General features: G+C 39.3%; 2 protein-coding genes across 5 annotated transcripts in view; one reads left to right on the top strand and one right to left on the bottom strand.

Moving 5' to 3' along the window:
- The first annotated feature begins 64 nt into the window (after positions 1-64).
- DNAJC9 (DnaJ heat shock protein family (Hsp40) member C9) lies at positions 65-4448 on the top strand. The gene is made up of 5 exons (XM_029245211.1): positions 65-348; positions 521-661; positions 1297-1551; positions 3411-3497; positions 3865-4448. The coding sequence occupies exons 1-5, from the start codon at positions 169-171 to the stop codon at positions 3982-3984; spliced, it is 783 nt and encodes a 260-aa protein (XP_029101044.1). The 5' UTR covers positions 65-168; the 3' UTR covers positions 3985-4448.
- Positions 4440-17117, bottom strand: part of FAM149B1 (family with sequence similarity 149 member B1) — a 62940-nt gene continuing 50262 nt past the window's right edge. For 2 of the 4 annotated variants that reach the window (XM_029245206.1, XM_029245210.1), the window contains 7 exons: positions 16093-16217; positions 14153-14259; positions 11540-11764; positions 9949-10072; positions 9579-9704; positions 7704-7782; positions 4440-6622 (listed from right to left, as the gene is read on the bottom strand). In XM_029245206.1, coding sequence (XP_029101039.1) covers positions 6549-6622; positions 7704-7782; positions 9579-9704; positions 9949-10072; positions 11540-11764; positions 14153-14259; positions 16093-16217 — 860 coding nt within the window. In that variant the 3' untranslated portion in view covers positions 4440-6548. The remainder of the gene's footprint in view (positions 6623-7703; positions 7783-9578; positions 9705-9948; positions 10073-11539; positions 11765-14152; positions 14260-16092; positions 16218-17117) is intronic. The other 2 variants (XM_029245207.1, XM_029245209.1) reach the window with 2 other exon arrangements.

The raw sequence follows: 17117 nt of genomic DNA, 5'->3' as shown, positions 1-17117 counted from the left end.
AACCGCCGTAAAGTGTGGTGTCGTGGCTCCGCCCATTCCGGCGCCTCTTGTGACGCCGGCGCCCTGGGCTTTTTGCGCGGGAAAAGGGTGTCGCCCAGGTCTGCTCAGCGTCACTGGAGTCAGGCTGATTTCGCTGAGGTCGCCGCCGGCTCCGCACCGCTACCGGCCATGGGGCTTCTGGAGCTGTGCGAGGAAGTGTTCGGCACCGCCGACCTTTACCAAGTGTTGGGCGTGCGGCGCGAGGCCTCAGACGGCGAGGTCCGACGCGGCTATCACAAGGTGTCCCTCCAGGTGCACCCGGACCGGGTGGGCGAGGGCGACAAGGAGGACGCCACCCGCCGCTTCCAGGTGCGCTAGACCCCGGTCCGCCGGCTGCCCGGGCTTTTCTCCGTCTTCTGGCCGCCCGACCCCGCCCAGGTGGAGTGAGCCGAACCCGGCCTGGCGTTTCCTAATCTTTATTTCTCGCGGCGCGGTTTCAGTGAGAGGCGCAGGGTTGATTTTTGGATGCTCTTTCCCGCAGATCCTTGGGAAGGTCTATTCCGTTCTGAGTGACAAAGATCAGAGAGCAGTGTACGATGAGCAGGGAACAGTGGACGAGGATTCTGATGTGCTCAGCCAAGATCGGGACTGGGAGGCCTATTGGAGATTACTGTTTAAAAAGGTAAAGAACTCTGGAGATTTCCTTGTGACTGTTTTCATCATTCATTCAACAAACGTTTATTGAATGCCTCTAAGGCCTTGCATTTTGTGTTGTGTAAGAATGAGGAATTTTTATTTGGCCTCGAAATATCAATAAACACACACATAACACACCGGCGTTCCTCAGGAAATACCTGTCTACTTATCGATCTTTGAAGAAGGGAAGACATATCTCACCGTTAGTTTGAACCGTGTGTGTGTATCCATAACACATGCACCTACATACACACACACACTCTTACTGAAAATGGGTCTTTAATTTTCCGTTGATGTAAAGTGCTTGTAGTGAAACGGGGGCATTTGATTTTTTACAAGATGTGCTTTATTTTACATATTCCGATGTAAGTCCTGAAACTTTTCCTAGCTTGGAAGCTTCACTTAAATTTTCCTGGTCTGTAGCTTAGAAGTTGTAAAGGTTGGATTAGGGAGAACTCTGGAAAATCTTTGGCATAGAAACTTTGGTTCCTTGCAACAATTTCAACTCAAGTAACTGAGTTGAGGAGAAACATTTCAACACCTAAATATACTTTTTACTAGTATTTCTTTTATTTAAAATAAAATTCTCAAAGTTAAAGCATATGCCTCTCATTTGTTCAGATATCTCTAGAAGATATTCAAGCTTTTGAGAAGACATACAAAGGTTCAGAAGAAGAGCTGGCTGATATTAAACAGGCCTATCTGGACTTCAAGGGTGACATGGATCAGATCATGGAGTCTGTGCTGTGTGTGCAGTACACAGAGGAACCCAGGATAAGGAACATTATTCAACAAGCCATTGATGCCAGAGAGGTCCCGTCCTATAATGCCTTTGTCAAAGAAGCAAAGCAAAAGATGAATGCAAGGAAAAGGAGGGTAAGATTTTGAATGCTGTTTATATCTTGACTGCTTCCAAAAAGAATTTGAGGATATTTACAATAATGAAAATATATACAAGACTGCTGAAATAAAGATTAGGTTTAACTTGATCTGTAGTTTTCATCTAATAAAATGAGCAGATCAGCTCATTAAGAGAACCTTTTTTTCTACTGTGTTGTGCTCAAGAGGATTTTACTGCATGGATTATTTAGATAATATCATTTTAAAGTACCACTGAAATATTCTTCATATGGGCCAATTCTTGTAACCTTGCTGAGGCATTCCTGAGGAGATAAAATAATTGAGTCCAGATACACAGGCTAGACAGTGATTCTCACTTGGTTAAGGCGTGGCGGGGAGGGTGACAGAGGCTGTCCCTTTAAAACTGTGTCTTGTTAATTCAGATTCCTTTGTTCTTGCCAGATTGATTCTTGAGTTGGACCCAGAATATACATTTTTTTAAACAAACAATTTAGTTTATTTTGATAACAGTGTCTTTCCAAACACACTTTGAGGTACACTTTTGTGGAGTATCAAGGACTGTGGCTTGTGTGTCCTTTATATGCATATTAAACTGTGGAGCTGGTGAGGGTAAGGATGATGGCAGGGGAAAGGAGCTTAAGGATATCTGGGGTTCAGGGAGGGAGTGGATTCAAGGTAACAAACATCTGTGCCTCTGGTCTTTTGGTATTAAAGGCACCATTGCCTCAACCTGGCTTTCATAATGGGAGCTCCATGGAGAGCAAACAGTGTAAGACTGTAGCTCTTTGGTGGGTACTTTACTTTGTATGGCTGAAATGGGGGTGGAGGTAGGTCTGCAGCTTTTAGGTAAAGAGACAGGAGAAACCTGACACCTGTGCTGAGTTGAGAGAAGGGAATGTGTATCAAGATCATCATTTTGGCTCATAGGCTACATCTGTCTAGATTCAAGCTGACAGTTTATCTTAAGTTGGTAATCATTTTTTAGGTGAAACTGAGCACAGCTGTATTCAGTAATAGGCTATTAGCTTGAGAAACTTCCCTAGAGTTTGGGGGAGCGGGGCGGGAGGCTGGAATACTTTTGAGTGAGACTCCCACAAACTTGGAGAGGGGAATACAGTATTAAAAGAAATAAATTGAATACAGGGACTGAAAGTAGACAATGGAAACTGTGTCTCTTTATTGGAATAACAGGGTCCTAATGTATCATAACTCCCAGTATTAATAGTATTCATTGCTACTTAGAAAATTCACTGGGGGTTGGGGTCTCTTATAGTCTTACTTGTTGCCCTGAAGGAAAGAATGAACTTATTAACCTTTCCCAAGGTATTCTTGTGGTATTTTGGAATCAGTGCCCTAGTAAAATTTGGCAAGAGGAGGTGGCTTTGAAATCCGGTAAAGAAAGGTTAAAACTGAATTTGTTAGAGTTTATCCTAACTACTCAGGGGAAATTTTAAACCAGGGTTGCTCTCAAGGCTGCCGTGAGTCACATGTAGTAAATTGGGTTTCCAGAGGAGGAATCTGAGGTGCCTATATCCTGGCAGAATTTTGAGGGCATCCTTGGCTAAGTGACCTTTCTTAGCTCTTCTAGCATTTTGGTTTCCTTCCTGTCACCATGTGGTTTATGAAACCAAATTACCTGCTTACCCCTAGCAAATACAAATGGGGAGCAGTCAGAAATGCTTATTGGAATCAGAGGATCTACTGCTTGATGTCAGCAATGCTGCCTTTTAGTGAGTGTCATATTTATGCAATTTTATCCTTTTAATTTATATAATCTTCAAATTGAAGGAGTCTTAAATTTGCTTTGGGGAAAGAGGGTGTATTTTTAGTATTTGCTAGATTGCCATATCGTCTCACATCAGTTTCTGTTTTAGGCTCAGGAAGAGGCTAAAGAAGCAGAAATGAGCAGGAAGGAGTTGGGGCTTGATGAAGGAGTGGATAACTTGAAAGCACTCATTCAGGTAAACCTGGCAGGTTGTCTGTGAAGGTTGCCACCACTTCTTTCATGTTCTGATTCCTGCTGCTAATATTTTCTTTGGAGTGTATGTACAGTATTGTGGGCATTTTGTTTTCTTCTTTTAAGACATTCAGGTACCATACAGTCATCCTTTTAAATTGTACAGTTCAATGGTTTTTAGTATATTTATCAGGTTTTACAATCATCAGCACTAATTCCAGAACATTTTCATCACCCTAAACAGAAACCCCTTATCCATTAGCAGTCACTCCCCATTCTCCCTTTCCACCAGCCCCTGGAAGCTGCTAAGTACTTTTATCTCTGTGGACAGTCTTGTGTTTTGAAAGCTTGTGTTTTAACTTCTCAAACAGAGCAGACAAAAGGATCGGCAAAAGGAAATGGACAATTTTCTGGCTCAGATGGAAGCAAAGTACTGCAAACCTTCCAAACGAGGGGGGAAAAAAACAACTCTCAAGAAAGAAAAGAAATAATGGAATTTTCTCTTCAAAACTCCTTAGGTGTTAATTGATGCCATCGTAGGCAAGGTGCCGTCAAGATTTGAAGACAAAAGTTAACTCTTGAGAAAAGTTGTCTTTCAAGCCTAAATTATTCAGATCAACTATGTAAACCAAACAGAATCTCTCAACCTGATGTTAGTATATCCTGGAAACTAGTTAGTATATCCGTGACATTCTGTGACGTCCTCCTATGAAGGAATTTGGTGGTGATCACTGAGGGAGCGGAAGGGTATATGCTTCCTGACAGCACTCTTCTATGGGTCTTCTGTACAAGGAACTGTATCTATAATGCAGATCTATCCCTACCACATTTAGCAGTTGTCATTTTGCCACACAGGAGTGAGCTGCAGGGTATTCAGTGGTGTGTGTTTATTAGAACAGGTACTTTACCTAGCCTTCATCTGTCTTCCAAATACTTGCCAATTTACTTTCAGTCTTTTTTTTTTTTTTTTTTTTGTGGTACGCGGGCCTCTCACTGTCATGGCCTTTCCTGTTGCAGAGCACAGGCTCCGGACGCGCAGGCTCAGCGGCCATGGCTCACGGGCCTAGCTGCTCCGCGGCATGTGGTATCTTCCCGGACCGGGGCATGAACCCATGTCCCCTGCATCGGCAGGCGGACTCTCAACCACTGCGCCACCAGGGAAACCCCTGCTTTCTTAATGTTCTTGCATAGACCCTCTCCTTTTTGTTTTACTCAAAGTTTTGCACTCTTTGCTTGAGGTTTATATGAGAAACAGGTGTTCAGATAACTTCAAGCATCTTACATGATTAAATAAACAAGTAAAAAAATGTTAAGTTCCAGGAGCTTTTTAAATGATCCCAGTGTGATCATTTAAAAGATGATCTAGAAAAGATATGAATGGTGCTTAGGATAAAGAAGAGAGAAGAAAAGTAGTCGTAGTCAGCATTGTAGCAGATAGCCTGGTTTAAGTTGCCTCAAGAGATGTTGTAGTCCTGCCTGTAACTGCTGAATGTCCTTAGGTCACTGAGCTTGTCTGAACTTCTTTCCTCTATAAAAGAGTAAGGGAGCTGGGCTAAATGACTTGTCAGAGGCTCCTTCTGACTCTTAACTTTAACCTTGAAAGGCAAGCCGTCTTGATCCAGTGGCTTGTTATTATGTACTCCTGGTATTGATTTGTGAGAATAGTACAGAGATTTTCACTTATATTTAGTTGAATTGGTATGAACTCATTAGAATATATGGAAATTTTTTAGGGACTGTTCAACTTAAAATCTCTGATTTGTAAGCTAATATATTCAATACCATATACATAAAACAAGCCTTCTGTTACTGAGATTTATGTATCATGATTTATCTGAGGTAAGCCCATGACACGTTTTCAGTTTGTGATTATAAACAGGTTAAAAAATACTCTTTAATTGCATCAAAAATACAATTTTAATGCAGGTTGTTTGAAGCATCCGTCTTCATGTGATAGCATTAGATAACTGCGAAATAATAAAATTACCCCAATTGAATTGATCAACTCTGAAGATTAACAGTAAGATCTAAAACCAGTATGATCATCAAAATTAAAATTCAGTGAAATTTAAATAAAATAAATGTAAACCATAGTTAAAACCACTGTTTCATTAATGAGTGCACTCAGGAAAGGTCCATGTGAAAATTGGAAGAATGTCAAAGTTCTCTTCCTTTGCTCTTAGGCTATGTTTATACTGGACTAATTTGCAGGGTTTCTGAAATTTTAAGAAGTTGTATCTTGCTGGCTCACTAATAGAAATATTCTATAAATTTTTAAATTGCCTTTCTTAGATCTGCAGGAGAAAATCGGCAAGGTGAGTTTAATATTTGGAAATAAATACGACCACTAAAGTACTTTAAGAAGAAAAGAAGCATAACCTGATGTCAAGCAGGTGTTGTGAGGTTGAGTCGTCCTATGTGGAAAAAAAATCCATTATGGTTTATTACATAGGTTACTTTACACCAGTGCTCAACATTTATGTCTTTAGTTACTCACCCCTGCCATATCTGTCTGCCTATGGAATTGGACATCTAAAGAGAAAACTTTAGGAACGACTCACCTGTTTGATGAGTAGCTCAGATTTTTGACAGCACTGTCTCCTAAAAATGATGTAAAAGTGAGTACACCTGTCCAAAAATTAACACAAGCAGAAGTATTCCGAAGCCAGTGATAATGTTACAAACAATTTCCTACTTTTTGTGTATGTATAGTCTGATAGAATCCTGTAATAAATGAACTGATCATTGTTAACAGACAATATGAACAGTGATTTGGAGGATATTACTCTTTTGTTACATCTTTGGGTACAAATTTTACTGTCCAGTGAAATGGTTAACTTATGCTGAAAGAAGACAGTAACTGGAGATAGAAGCAGTACCCATGTAATCTTTGGCTGATACTGTTCTCAGTCTGTTGTACCAAAATAACTCTTCATGAAGATAGTTTCAAGTTGTCTCCTGTTTACAAGCTCTGCATCACGAGATGACTGAACACTGATTTGTGAAATCTTCCCACATGTTCCCTGCAGCATGAGGCAGGTTCTTCTCACTTGCCCTATGGTCCCTGCCTGGTTCTAGTGATAGGTCCACCTCTGTTTTGAGATTTTGTAGATCCATGTAACTGAGGACCTGTCAGACAAAGATGACATCATAGAGTAACATTAGTAGACATTCTAGATTTGATTGTCTCAAGCTCATGTACGGGCTTTTTTGCTCCAGTTATCAGACTTTAAATTTGGAGCCTGTGACTAAATAGTAAAGTATATATTTACCAAGGCAATAAAAATCATGTGTGCGTATTTTATAATGTAAAAATAAAATCTATATTTAGATATGAAAGCAGTAACCTAATTTTAGAAAATAGCCACTAATTTAAAAGGACTTACCTAAATATTATACTAGTTATACTTGACCGGCAGCATGGCCAAATGTAATAACTAGCTCAGAGGCAGCAGTGCTTCTCTGAGAACTGATCCAAGAACCGAATCCACTGAAAGCATTCAAAGACTACCAAATGATGCTACTAGGAACTGAACTAAAAGAATTCGCTTGGATTACAGAGAAGGTTTGAGGCAGATTACTTTTTAATGTACTTGCTGATTAATCTGATTATTAACAGGAAACATTTCAACTGCCCAATAGTTCTAAATTTCACCTATAACATAAGGAGAAAATGACCCTGATGGTGAGACCATTATAGGAAGAATTAAGACATCCTTAAATTATCACTCACATGAAAATAGAAACTATAGAATATAACTTAGAAGACAAAAAAGTTAATGGGATAGAATCAGACTCCTTGTGTCTTGACATTGTGAATTTCTTTTCTTACCTTGGCCTAGCAGCTTAACTGACCAGAGCAGTTTAATCCATAGCAATATGGGGTTTGCCAAGTAATAAAATCCATGCAGTGTTTGAATGTTACGAAAATGACTTATTTGGCTTAAATTTTTTAGATTAAAAAAAAAAGTAGTTTGCCGGAATGGCAAGAGGTTAATTTTTATATGAGAAAACAAATCTGGAACTTTCTGGCTTTGAGCAGTGGAGTTCTGTAATTTTTTTATTATATCCCATATTCCAAAATGAATTTGAGGTAATTTACAAAGATGTAGGAAAACAAAATGTAATAAAATCTGGAGGAAGGAAAAATAAACATGGAAAACAGCAGGGTCTTAACCACATAGTAGTAAAATAAAAACCATGGCCCGACCTGTTCCTGCAGATCCCCTACCAGGTCGGGCCTGATGAGGATGCTCAGTAGCACATGAACGACGATACTGTGTGTCCGGCTGAAAAAGAGAGAAGATGAGACACTTCTTACGATGTGACTTCTCCCAGAGGATAATGTGTTACTTGGTTTAGGAGGGAAAACCTTGAAGTTGGACAGCAATGTAATCGACATCATCTGACATTCTGAGGGACAAGTTGGCTAAGTGTACTCTTACGTTCCAAGTAAGAAAAATCCGAAGCCAGAAGCCCACAGAGCCATTGTTAACTTGTAAAAATTTCAAGTTCTACAACTTTATTAATATGTCTTTAAGAAAATCTTAGCATTTATACATAATCCGTATGGTTTAATATTTCTAAATACTTACAATTGGCTGTCAAGGGAATTTTTATCTGATTTCCATTGCCTGCTGACTGTTTAAAACAACAGAACCAGAACCTTTTCAGCAACATTGAAACACCCATGACTACTTCCATGCTTGAAATGTGACTCTCAATATGGAACTCAAACATTTCAAAATTATCTCAAGGGATTTAAAGATTTTAAGATACAACTAAAATACCTAAATGGAGATATTAAAAAAAGCTATCAATACCATCCCACTGGTACTTCTAGAATAAAAACGTCCCTCTCAGTTTCCTGTCAGCACTGGTATTAAGAGATATGAGATTTTTTTTTTTTCTTTCCTGATGAAGCCCCATGTTTTCTATCAGGAATCAGCAAACTTTTTTGTGTGTAGAGGGCAAGATAGTAAACGTTTTATGTTTTGTGGTACATACTGTCAGTGGAACTCCTCAGTTCTGCTGTTACAGTAGGAAAGCAGCCACAGACAGTGAATGAGCGTGGTGGCTCTGCTCTAAGAAAACTTTATTTACAAAAACAGGCAGTAAGCCGAACAGCCCATGAACTAGGACAGAGGAAAGAAAAGATTCTTCCCTAGGACCTGCAGAGGGAACATGGCTCTGCTTACACCTTGATTTTGGACTTAATAGGCTCTGGAATTGAGAGAATAAATTTCTATTGTTTTAAGCCACCCAGTTTGTGGTAATTTGTTATAGCAGCCCTAGGAAACTAGTACAATGTCCCATTCATTTACTACTCTCACCACTCTTCTAATGGAGGAAGAATCGTACAGTGCTTTAGGCGGATACAGTTTAAGGGTTATGAGTTGAGATAAGTGTGTTGCAAATACCACTGTCTTGAAAACTGGTATAGGATGTGGGTTCCTGGTGCCTGGTTCCTGGGCCATAAGTGTGGCCCCAGTCACTTCCTAGGCTCTCCAAGCCCTCTTGCACAAAGCAAATGAGGTGGGGCTGAGCTCCTGGCTTACAATTTTGGGCAAGGTCAGTGCATGATCTCCAGTCTCCCAATCAGGTTTTTTTCTATTGTTTAAAAGTAAAAGGGCTAGTAAATGTACATTAAGTGGTAAGGCATTGTCAGCATTTCAAACATCAATTAACTAAGAACCCCCAAAAGTCTTATTAACTCGCACATCCACCAGTCCACATACATAATCTGATACCATTTTTTGTGTAATTCCCTAAGAGCAGTGTTAGAGAATGAAGTTAATGCTAATCTGATACACACTGGGGTTTAACATTTTGCTTATTCTCAGAAATAGCTAAACTTTAAATTGCTTAGAATTTGCAATTTATGTATAAGTTAAAAGAATGAGTGACAGAGACCAGTTAGAGTTTCAACAAAATATACTTAAAACTTAAAAACGTTATTTTTATTAGAACCTCATCTTTTATTCTTAGAGTTGATTAAGCCACCATGTAAAGCCTTAAGTCTGCCAAACTATTTTTTTTCCCTTTCCTCAACTATCAAGACCATAGAGGAAGTATGTCACTCTACCAAAAATGACTGAGTTGTGTTGGGCCTGGAGAAAAAGTCTGGTAAAAGGAGCCTCTCGTGGGGCTGCTGATGGTTAGGCTCATCCACCGCTGCACTTCGAGCTCGACTGGAATCGCCATGGGTTTTCTGCAGAAGAGATAAAAATTACAGAAACAGTTAATTTGTAGTGGAGCTGTGCATGTCCTTTATCAACCCTAACAGGTATGGTCACTGCAGGCCAAGCAGCTCCAATGCCATCGTCATGAATCAGAATTCAGTGTGTACTTTTGACAAAATATAGTGTTAAGTCAAGACCAGAGCACAGACCCTGCAGAATTACTGACCCTGAGGTTTTACAAGCACATGGAAAGGCAATAGGAAAGAGACATACCGTTTGCCTTTGTGGCCCCATAGTACTCAAGTGTTCCACTTCAGCTGTGCCAATAGGTGGCAGCAGATTATTTCGACTCAGGGGCAGTGGTGAGGGAGAGGAGAGTGAGTCGGCCGCCACTGGGCTGCAGATCCCATCAGCAAAAACCAAGACATGAAAGCATAAAGTTATAACAATATAAGCAAACTGATTTAGAATCAAATAAATTGAGCAGATGAGTTTAATTTCATGCACAGAAAGCTTTAAGCTGCCTACATTTTTAAGTGAAGAGATCTCAATGAAAGGATTTTGGAGAATTAAAGATTTGGGTTTCCTTCATAGTATTTTCTTATTGTTGAAACTTCATCCTGAGCACACAGCAGAAGTTGACCCTTTCTCCCACAGAGAACTGGAATAAAACAATTTTCCCTATATTGTGTTGTATTTCTCTGACAGTTAAGGATTTGTAATTTCACATCTGATGGAACTCACAGTTCTGGGCTTTCTGGTTGTCCTTCTCACTAAAAACTATAATTTCCAGGTAAAGTTCCTAAACTTATTTCCTTCCATGGGATTTGGAGCAGTTTGCAGTGTTACTCATGCCCAAGATAGTAATTAAAAGCTGAATGATACTTTTCATGTCCCAGAAAAAAACAAAGCAGCTTACTTTTCCACTTCGAAAAAAGCACTGTTAGAGGGATGAGAGATTAATTATACATCAAGACCACTCATACTCAAATTAATGTATAGCTGTATCAGTATAGATATAGGTACATCAACAAAAGAGCAGCTGAGAACCCTGGTGTCCTAACAGATTTTTGGTGGTTTTGGACACCTCTTTTAATAAGTCTATTGGGATAAATTGTAACAAGAAATAGAAAAGTCAAAATCAAGAAGTGTTGGGAGAGAAGTATAGTGACGTCCTGGATTTAGAGGCTGAATTCAAAACACAGTTATGGTGTCATCTCACACCCTTGTTCTTAGTCTTAGAAATTAACTATCCTAAGATGTTTTGTAAGTCAACAACTAATGAAAGAATTTTATTTTAAAGACTTGGCTTGGTATTTTTTGCACAGTGAGGCTCAGAGTGTCTAGTGAATGAAAGGTGGGAAAAGGGAAGAGAACGTGTTTAGTGTTACTTCCTAACACGTGCCAAGGGACATATTTCCTGGTGTATAAGCATCTACTTATCTGAGGTTTTAAAGTTTTCATTGTCAATGGAATAGGTAGATCCTAATGGTACAGAAAAATATTAAAGGAGAATTAACTATTATTTGGGGAAGAATTTCACTGACGATGTTCCCACTAAGGAAAATATTTTATGTCTTTTATTCCTTTGGTGAGTTCTACTGAAGTATTCTAGCCAACATTTTATTTGTAGAAATATAAATCTTTAGCTAAATCAATAGGAAGATCCAGTATATCTATATTTCATTCAAATTTAACTCCATTTTTTCTGTATTAGATTTACACCAGTGTGCAGTTCATCATAAGAATATGTAATGATTACTGTTTAGGCATATATTTCAATCTTAGATTTAAATTCATTCTCTATGTAAAATTCTTCATTAGTTTTACCATAGATTCCAGACATTCTGCTTTTGAAACCTACACTCGGGATCCTCTGAGTATTTCTTCCATAGGTCTTGGTGTTCCAGCGCGTGAATGGCTTGTGCTGATGGGATGAAGGGTACGTGGTGGGGGATTGCGTCTCCTGGCGGACTGCACTGTATATGACAGAAATGATGTACTAAGCTCCGGGGCTCGATTTGGCCAATTTCGAGTTGAAAGGATGGTACTGGACCCAGGCCTCATAAGTAGCTTGTCATCAAGATCTCTAGTGTCCAAATATCAGAAACCCACAGTGAGATCAAGATTGCTCTGTACAGGGAGACAGAACTCAAAGGGTAAAAAGCCTTAGACTATAAAATACATTCAAGGGAGAAAAAAGCGAAAAGAGAAAACAATAAACCTAGTTTTAGAAGTTACATAATCTAGCTCAGGCATGAGAATGTGTACCTAAAAGAAGGACATCATTTCAATCTTACACATAATTTACTAGAATGGAGACTTGGGAAAGCAAGTCCATTTTTCACCTGCCATCACAGTCACTTCTTCAGTTACTGGTAAAGACTAACCTGTAGGGTACCGACTCCAAAGTGCTTCCCAAAAGTTTACCTCAGGGACTGTGCTTCCTACCATGTTTGAAGCATTCTTTTGTGCTGAAGGAATGTCACCAGAAAGACTTAGTTGAAAGGCCAATATTGCTGCTTAGTAGTGGTGTGGCACTAGTGTGGCTCCCACTGCAGAGATTAAAATGCTGAGCTAGTTGGAGCCTACAGGGATAGGGGGTTCTTTGGAAAGCTGGGAACAGGCAAAGGGTCCAGAGCTTTGTACAGCCCAGGGCAGTAGATCCCCATTTGCATAAACAACTGTGAAATATAACACTTTCCTGTAAGTACTCTGATAAAATACCATGCTCAACAGTTCAGTAGCTTAAACTCTGCCTTGTAGATTCAGCGGCTTTGTTTTTGTGTTTTAAGCAGATGAGAGAATGTTTGATTCTATTGTAAGGCACCTAAGAGATAGTATTTACACTGTGATGTGGAGGGGAAGTGAAAGAATAAAGCTCTGCCAGGTGCTCTTGGCTTTCAGCAAGTTCCTCAATCTTTCAGGCCACTTTGGTGTCCTCTAGTGCAAAATATGCCTCAGGGTTTGGAGAACTTTGAAGGAAAAATGCCCATCACAGAATAGGGCTAAACCTTGAGCATTACTCATATGAGATCTTTCTGATCTTCCTAACCATTCACTTAAGCCTTTTCTTTACACAGCCTACTGCTTTCTAATTACAGGGGGTTAGGCCTTAGCTGCTCTTTGTTCATCTTTATTCTTCCTCTGGACTACTCATTCATAACTGGATTTATCACCTCCACACTTCTAGATCAGCCTTCAAATCTGACCTTCTATATGGCCCATCATTGTAAACTCAACACACCCCAAGCTCATTTTCCCCCTGCCAAACAAGCTTCCCTTGAGCTTGAAATCTGAGTTGACTTTGATTCCTCTATTTTTATAGAATTTGATTTCTTTTGAAATATCTCCTAAAATATTTCATTCCTTTTTTTAGTCTTGCTACAACTTGAGAACAGACCCATAGCAGCCTGAACTCCTGTATTAGACTCCTTACTTTCATTTCCTCCTGCATCAATCCAATCTGTGTCCTACTGCTGTGAAATCTATCTTTCAGATTCCTGTTTTAAATATATGTGCTCCCCAGCTGGACTCACACATTGCTCACGTGGGAATGTAAAATGGTACAATTCCTTTGGAAAATTGTATGGCAGTTTATTATAAAGTTAAGCATACACTTAACCTATTCTGTAACACTTTCACTTCTAGATACTGAAAAATGAGACCACAGGTCCACAAAAAAGACATGTGTAAGAATATTTATAGTGCCTTTTATACATAACAGCCCCAACCTGGAAAATAGCCCAAGTGTTCATTAACGGAAGAATGGATAAACAAATTGTGGTGTACTATTACAATAGAATACTACTTGGCAATAAAAGAGAATCACCTGCAACAACATGGATGGATCTCAAAAACATGACATTCAAAACCCTCCATAGTCTGGTCCCAATGTTCTTTAATTTCATAGTGTCTTCTTTCCCACTAATCACACCATGGTCTATTTTAGTTGTAGAAGATTGTCAGTGGTCTTTGATCAGAACATTAAAGTTCTAACCTATTGCTTCCTATCCTACTACAGCAAAAATGGTCGGCTTTCTCTTCTAAATATTTGTATTTTCCTGTTTCCGAACCTTTTTCCACACCATTCCTCCTACCTAGAATAGCCTTGCTGCTCTTCTCTGCTTATCCAATCTTCTATCTTTCAAGGATACGTTCAAAACCTACACTTACCCACCAAAATGCTTCCCTTCTTTGGGACTACCATAGTGCTCACACAGTACACAAACTTCGCCCTCAGTCACAGGAATGCCCTGTATGGTTAGGTCTCCTTTTACCTTTGTGCCTTCTCAACAGTTATTTTATCAGCTCCTTGAAGGTGGGGACCATTTTCCTTATATGTTTTTACTCCCCAGATGTCTCTGGTTGCTTGGTACGTACTCAATACATGCATGTTGATTGACTGACTTTGCTTTCCTTTTATTTCTCAGTGATCTACTTAAACTCTATAGTCTTAAAGTTTTATACTTCTTACAGGAGCTTGTCCATTAGGGAGAGATTTCTTGGCTGTAGAGGCATCCCATGAACCAAGAGACCATTCACATTTGGCTGATGACCACTTGCTGCTTGACAGGGACTCATCTACATATCAAAAGAAGGTGTTACTCATTGGTTGGTGAAGATATCAGCTTGGTTTCCCAACTTTGCCAGAAGTTAGTATTTCCAAATTAGGTCATTTATACATTTTTCTCCTATGCCTTAACTTTTGTAAATCTTGGCCAGTACCCCAGCTGGAGCCCCAAGTCCACTGTCAAGATGACAGGATCAGAGTGCTTTCCTCTCCATTTCTAAATGGGGAAGCCTGGTCAACTTAGATGAAAGCAATTAATAGTCACTCTCATAGGGGAGAGAGGACCTTTATTATTATTATTTACATTATACTAGAAAACAAAATATGGAACAAAAATGGGGAGAATAAGGGTAAACTCTATCTCTTTTACTATCACATAATCCTATGCTCTGCACCAACTAATGCTTTCTCCTTCACTACACCTGGAGCAGTCAGCTCTCAATAATAACGTAAATTCTGAAGACTTTATTAGAAGGAGTTAATTGTATTTTAATGTTAGCAGGATTTAATCTTAACTGCCACCGCCACCTTAGTGTCCTGTTTATTTTCTCTCTCAGGTAGTCAGTTAAGTGCCCTTTCTGGCCAGCTCCTTCTCTGCCACAGTATGCATTTTCCTCCTACTTTGTCTTAAGAATGTTTGGATTATTGCTTCTCCTTCCTTTGGTCATTAACAACCAGAACTGTGTACGTTAACTTTTCAGGGCTTAGGCTACCTAGGTCATAACCAGGCCAGTTCAACATGTAGAAGTATTTTATTACCATCATAGGAATATTAGATTATTACCTGGGTCATCCTCCAATGTGATAAGGTATGGGCCTTACTGAGTTTATTTTTATTTAGTTTTTTTATTGAAGTAGAGTTGATGTACATATTAATATAAGTTACAGGTGTGTACAGTATGGTGATTCACAAGCTGAGTTTACTTTTAAATAACCCTTTTTAAAATATAGCTGCACAATATCTGGCCAGTACACCAACAAAGCAAATACTAGATGTGGTACTAAACACAGGCTCGATGAGCATGGGCCAAGGATGAGAATCCTTTTTTTTTTTTATCCCTCCCCTGCTCCCACACTTTTTTTGCTACAAGTAACACTGGGAAGCTATCATTGTAAGAACTGGGATTACATAAATCATTACACATGGATGAGACCAGGCTTATCAACCTTCTGCAAGAAATGGCCATTTTTATATGCTTGTCTACAGACTTATTTGAAACCATTTTCTCCTCCCTTTGATTTGCCTTTTACATCTGGTTATGATTAGTAAACATCCAAAAAGCAAAAATGTCAACAGATTCAAATATTAAAAATAAAACAAAAACCAGGTAGTCTGAGATAAGAGAAAAAAGAGGGAAGAAGTCAAAAAGAAATTCAAAGGACAGAATGTTAAGGCCATAGAAGATCTGATATTGGTCTCTCCTTTCATCATATTTTTCATTTTTTCCAAAGCAGACTTAAGTTGACCATATAGTTGAGTCTAGATTGCACAGCTTATAGATGCCTTTTCAAAAGAGCTGATTGAGAATTACTTATCAACTCTAATTTTCTATTAATTTTTTAACAGGTTAAATTTTTTAAAATTGTGGTAGAATATACATAGCATAATATTACTGTGTTAACCATTTTCACATGTACAATTCATTGACATGAGTGCATTCGCTGCTATTAATTTTTTAAACTGAAATTAAACTTATCTTTGCAAAGAGTCACTGGATTACTGTGATAAACACATAACTTTACTGAAAAAGAGTCATAGTGATACAATTAAGGCAAATAACTGAGCAAACTTCGTCTACAAGAACAGTCCTAGGTTCTCCAATACATTCCCCTGTGCGACTTACCGGATTTGAGGTGATGGACAGCACCTTAGACTGTGGCACTCGAGGTAAGACCAAAGGTTGTGGTGCATTCAGCACACAGGGGCTTTCTGAAGCTGGTCTGGTGATTGCAACATTACTGTCATCATCTGAGCAAAGGAATAGAATCTATTATCCATGAATATCTTCAGACCCACAACAACAGTACTGTGAAAAAAAATCTCTCATGAGAATTCATAATCTCAAGCTAGGCTTCACAGCTTTGCAGGCCAGTTTCATACCACCTGCACAGTTCAAAAAAACACTTTAAACCATGAATTTATTTTAAAGTGTTTCCCAGGCTGGTGATTCCTGTTTGTACCTGGCAGAAGGAAAAGCAAAGATTACTAGAGCGAAGCTGTCTAATAGAACATTTGGAGATTGAAGGAAATGTTCTACATATGCACTGTCCAGTATAGTGGCCTCTAGCCACATGTGGCTACAGAGCATTTAAAATCTGGCTAGTGTGGGATCTAATCAAACTTACAAGCTTTTGCACAGCAAAGGAAACCATAAACAAAACGAAAAGACAACCTACAGAATGGGAGAAAATATTTGCAAATGATGCAACCAACAATGGCTTAGTTTCCAAAATATACAAACAGCTCATACAACTCAACAGCAAAACCCTATCCAAAAATGGGCAGAAGACCTAAACAGACATTTACCGAAGAAGACATACAGATGGCCAACAGGCATGTGAAAAGATGCTCAACACTGCTAATTATTAGAGAAATGCAAATCAAAACTACAATGAGGTACCACCTCACACCAGTCAGAATGGCCATCATTAAAAAGTCTACAGGGGGCTTCGCTGGTAGTGCAGTGGGTAAGAATCTGCCTGCCAATGCAGGGGACATGGGTTTGAGCGCTGTTCTGGGAAGATCCCACATGCGGAGCAACTAAGCCCATGCACCACAACTACTGAGCCTGTGCTCTAGAGCCCGTGCACCACAACTACTGAGCCCACATGCCACAACTACTGAAGCCCACGCACCTAGAGCCTGTGC

Source organism: Monodon monoceros, unplaced genomic scaffold, assembly GCF_005190385.1.
Source record: "Monodon monoceros isolate NGI ecotype Baffin Bay Population unplaced genomic scaffold, NGI_Narwhal_1 Super_Scaffold_4, whole genome shotgun sequence".
In the NCBI taxonomy this organism is placed as follows: Eukaryota; Metazoa; Chordata; class Mammalia; order Artiodactyla; family Monodontidae; genus Monodon; species Monodon monoceros.
Note: the sequence above shows the minus strand (reverse complement) of the source record. Positions and strands in the feature narration are given on the sequence as shown.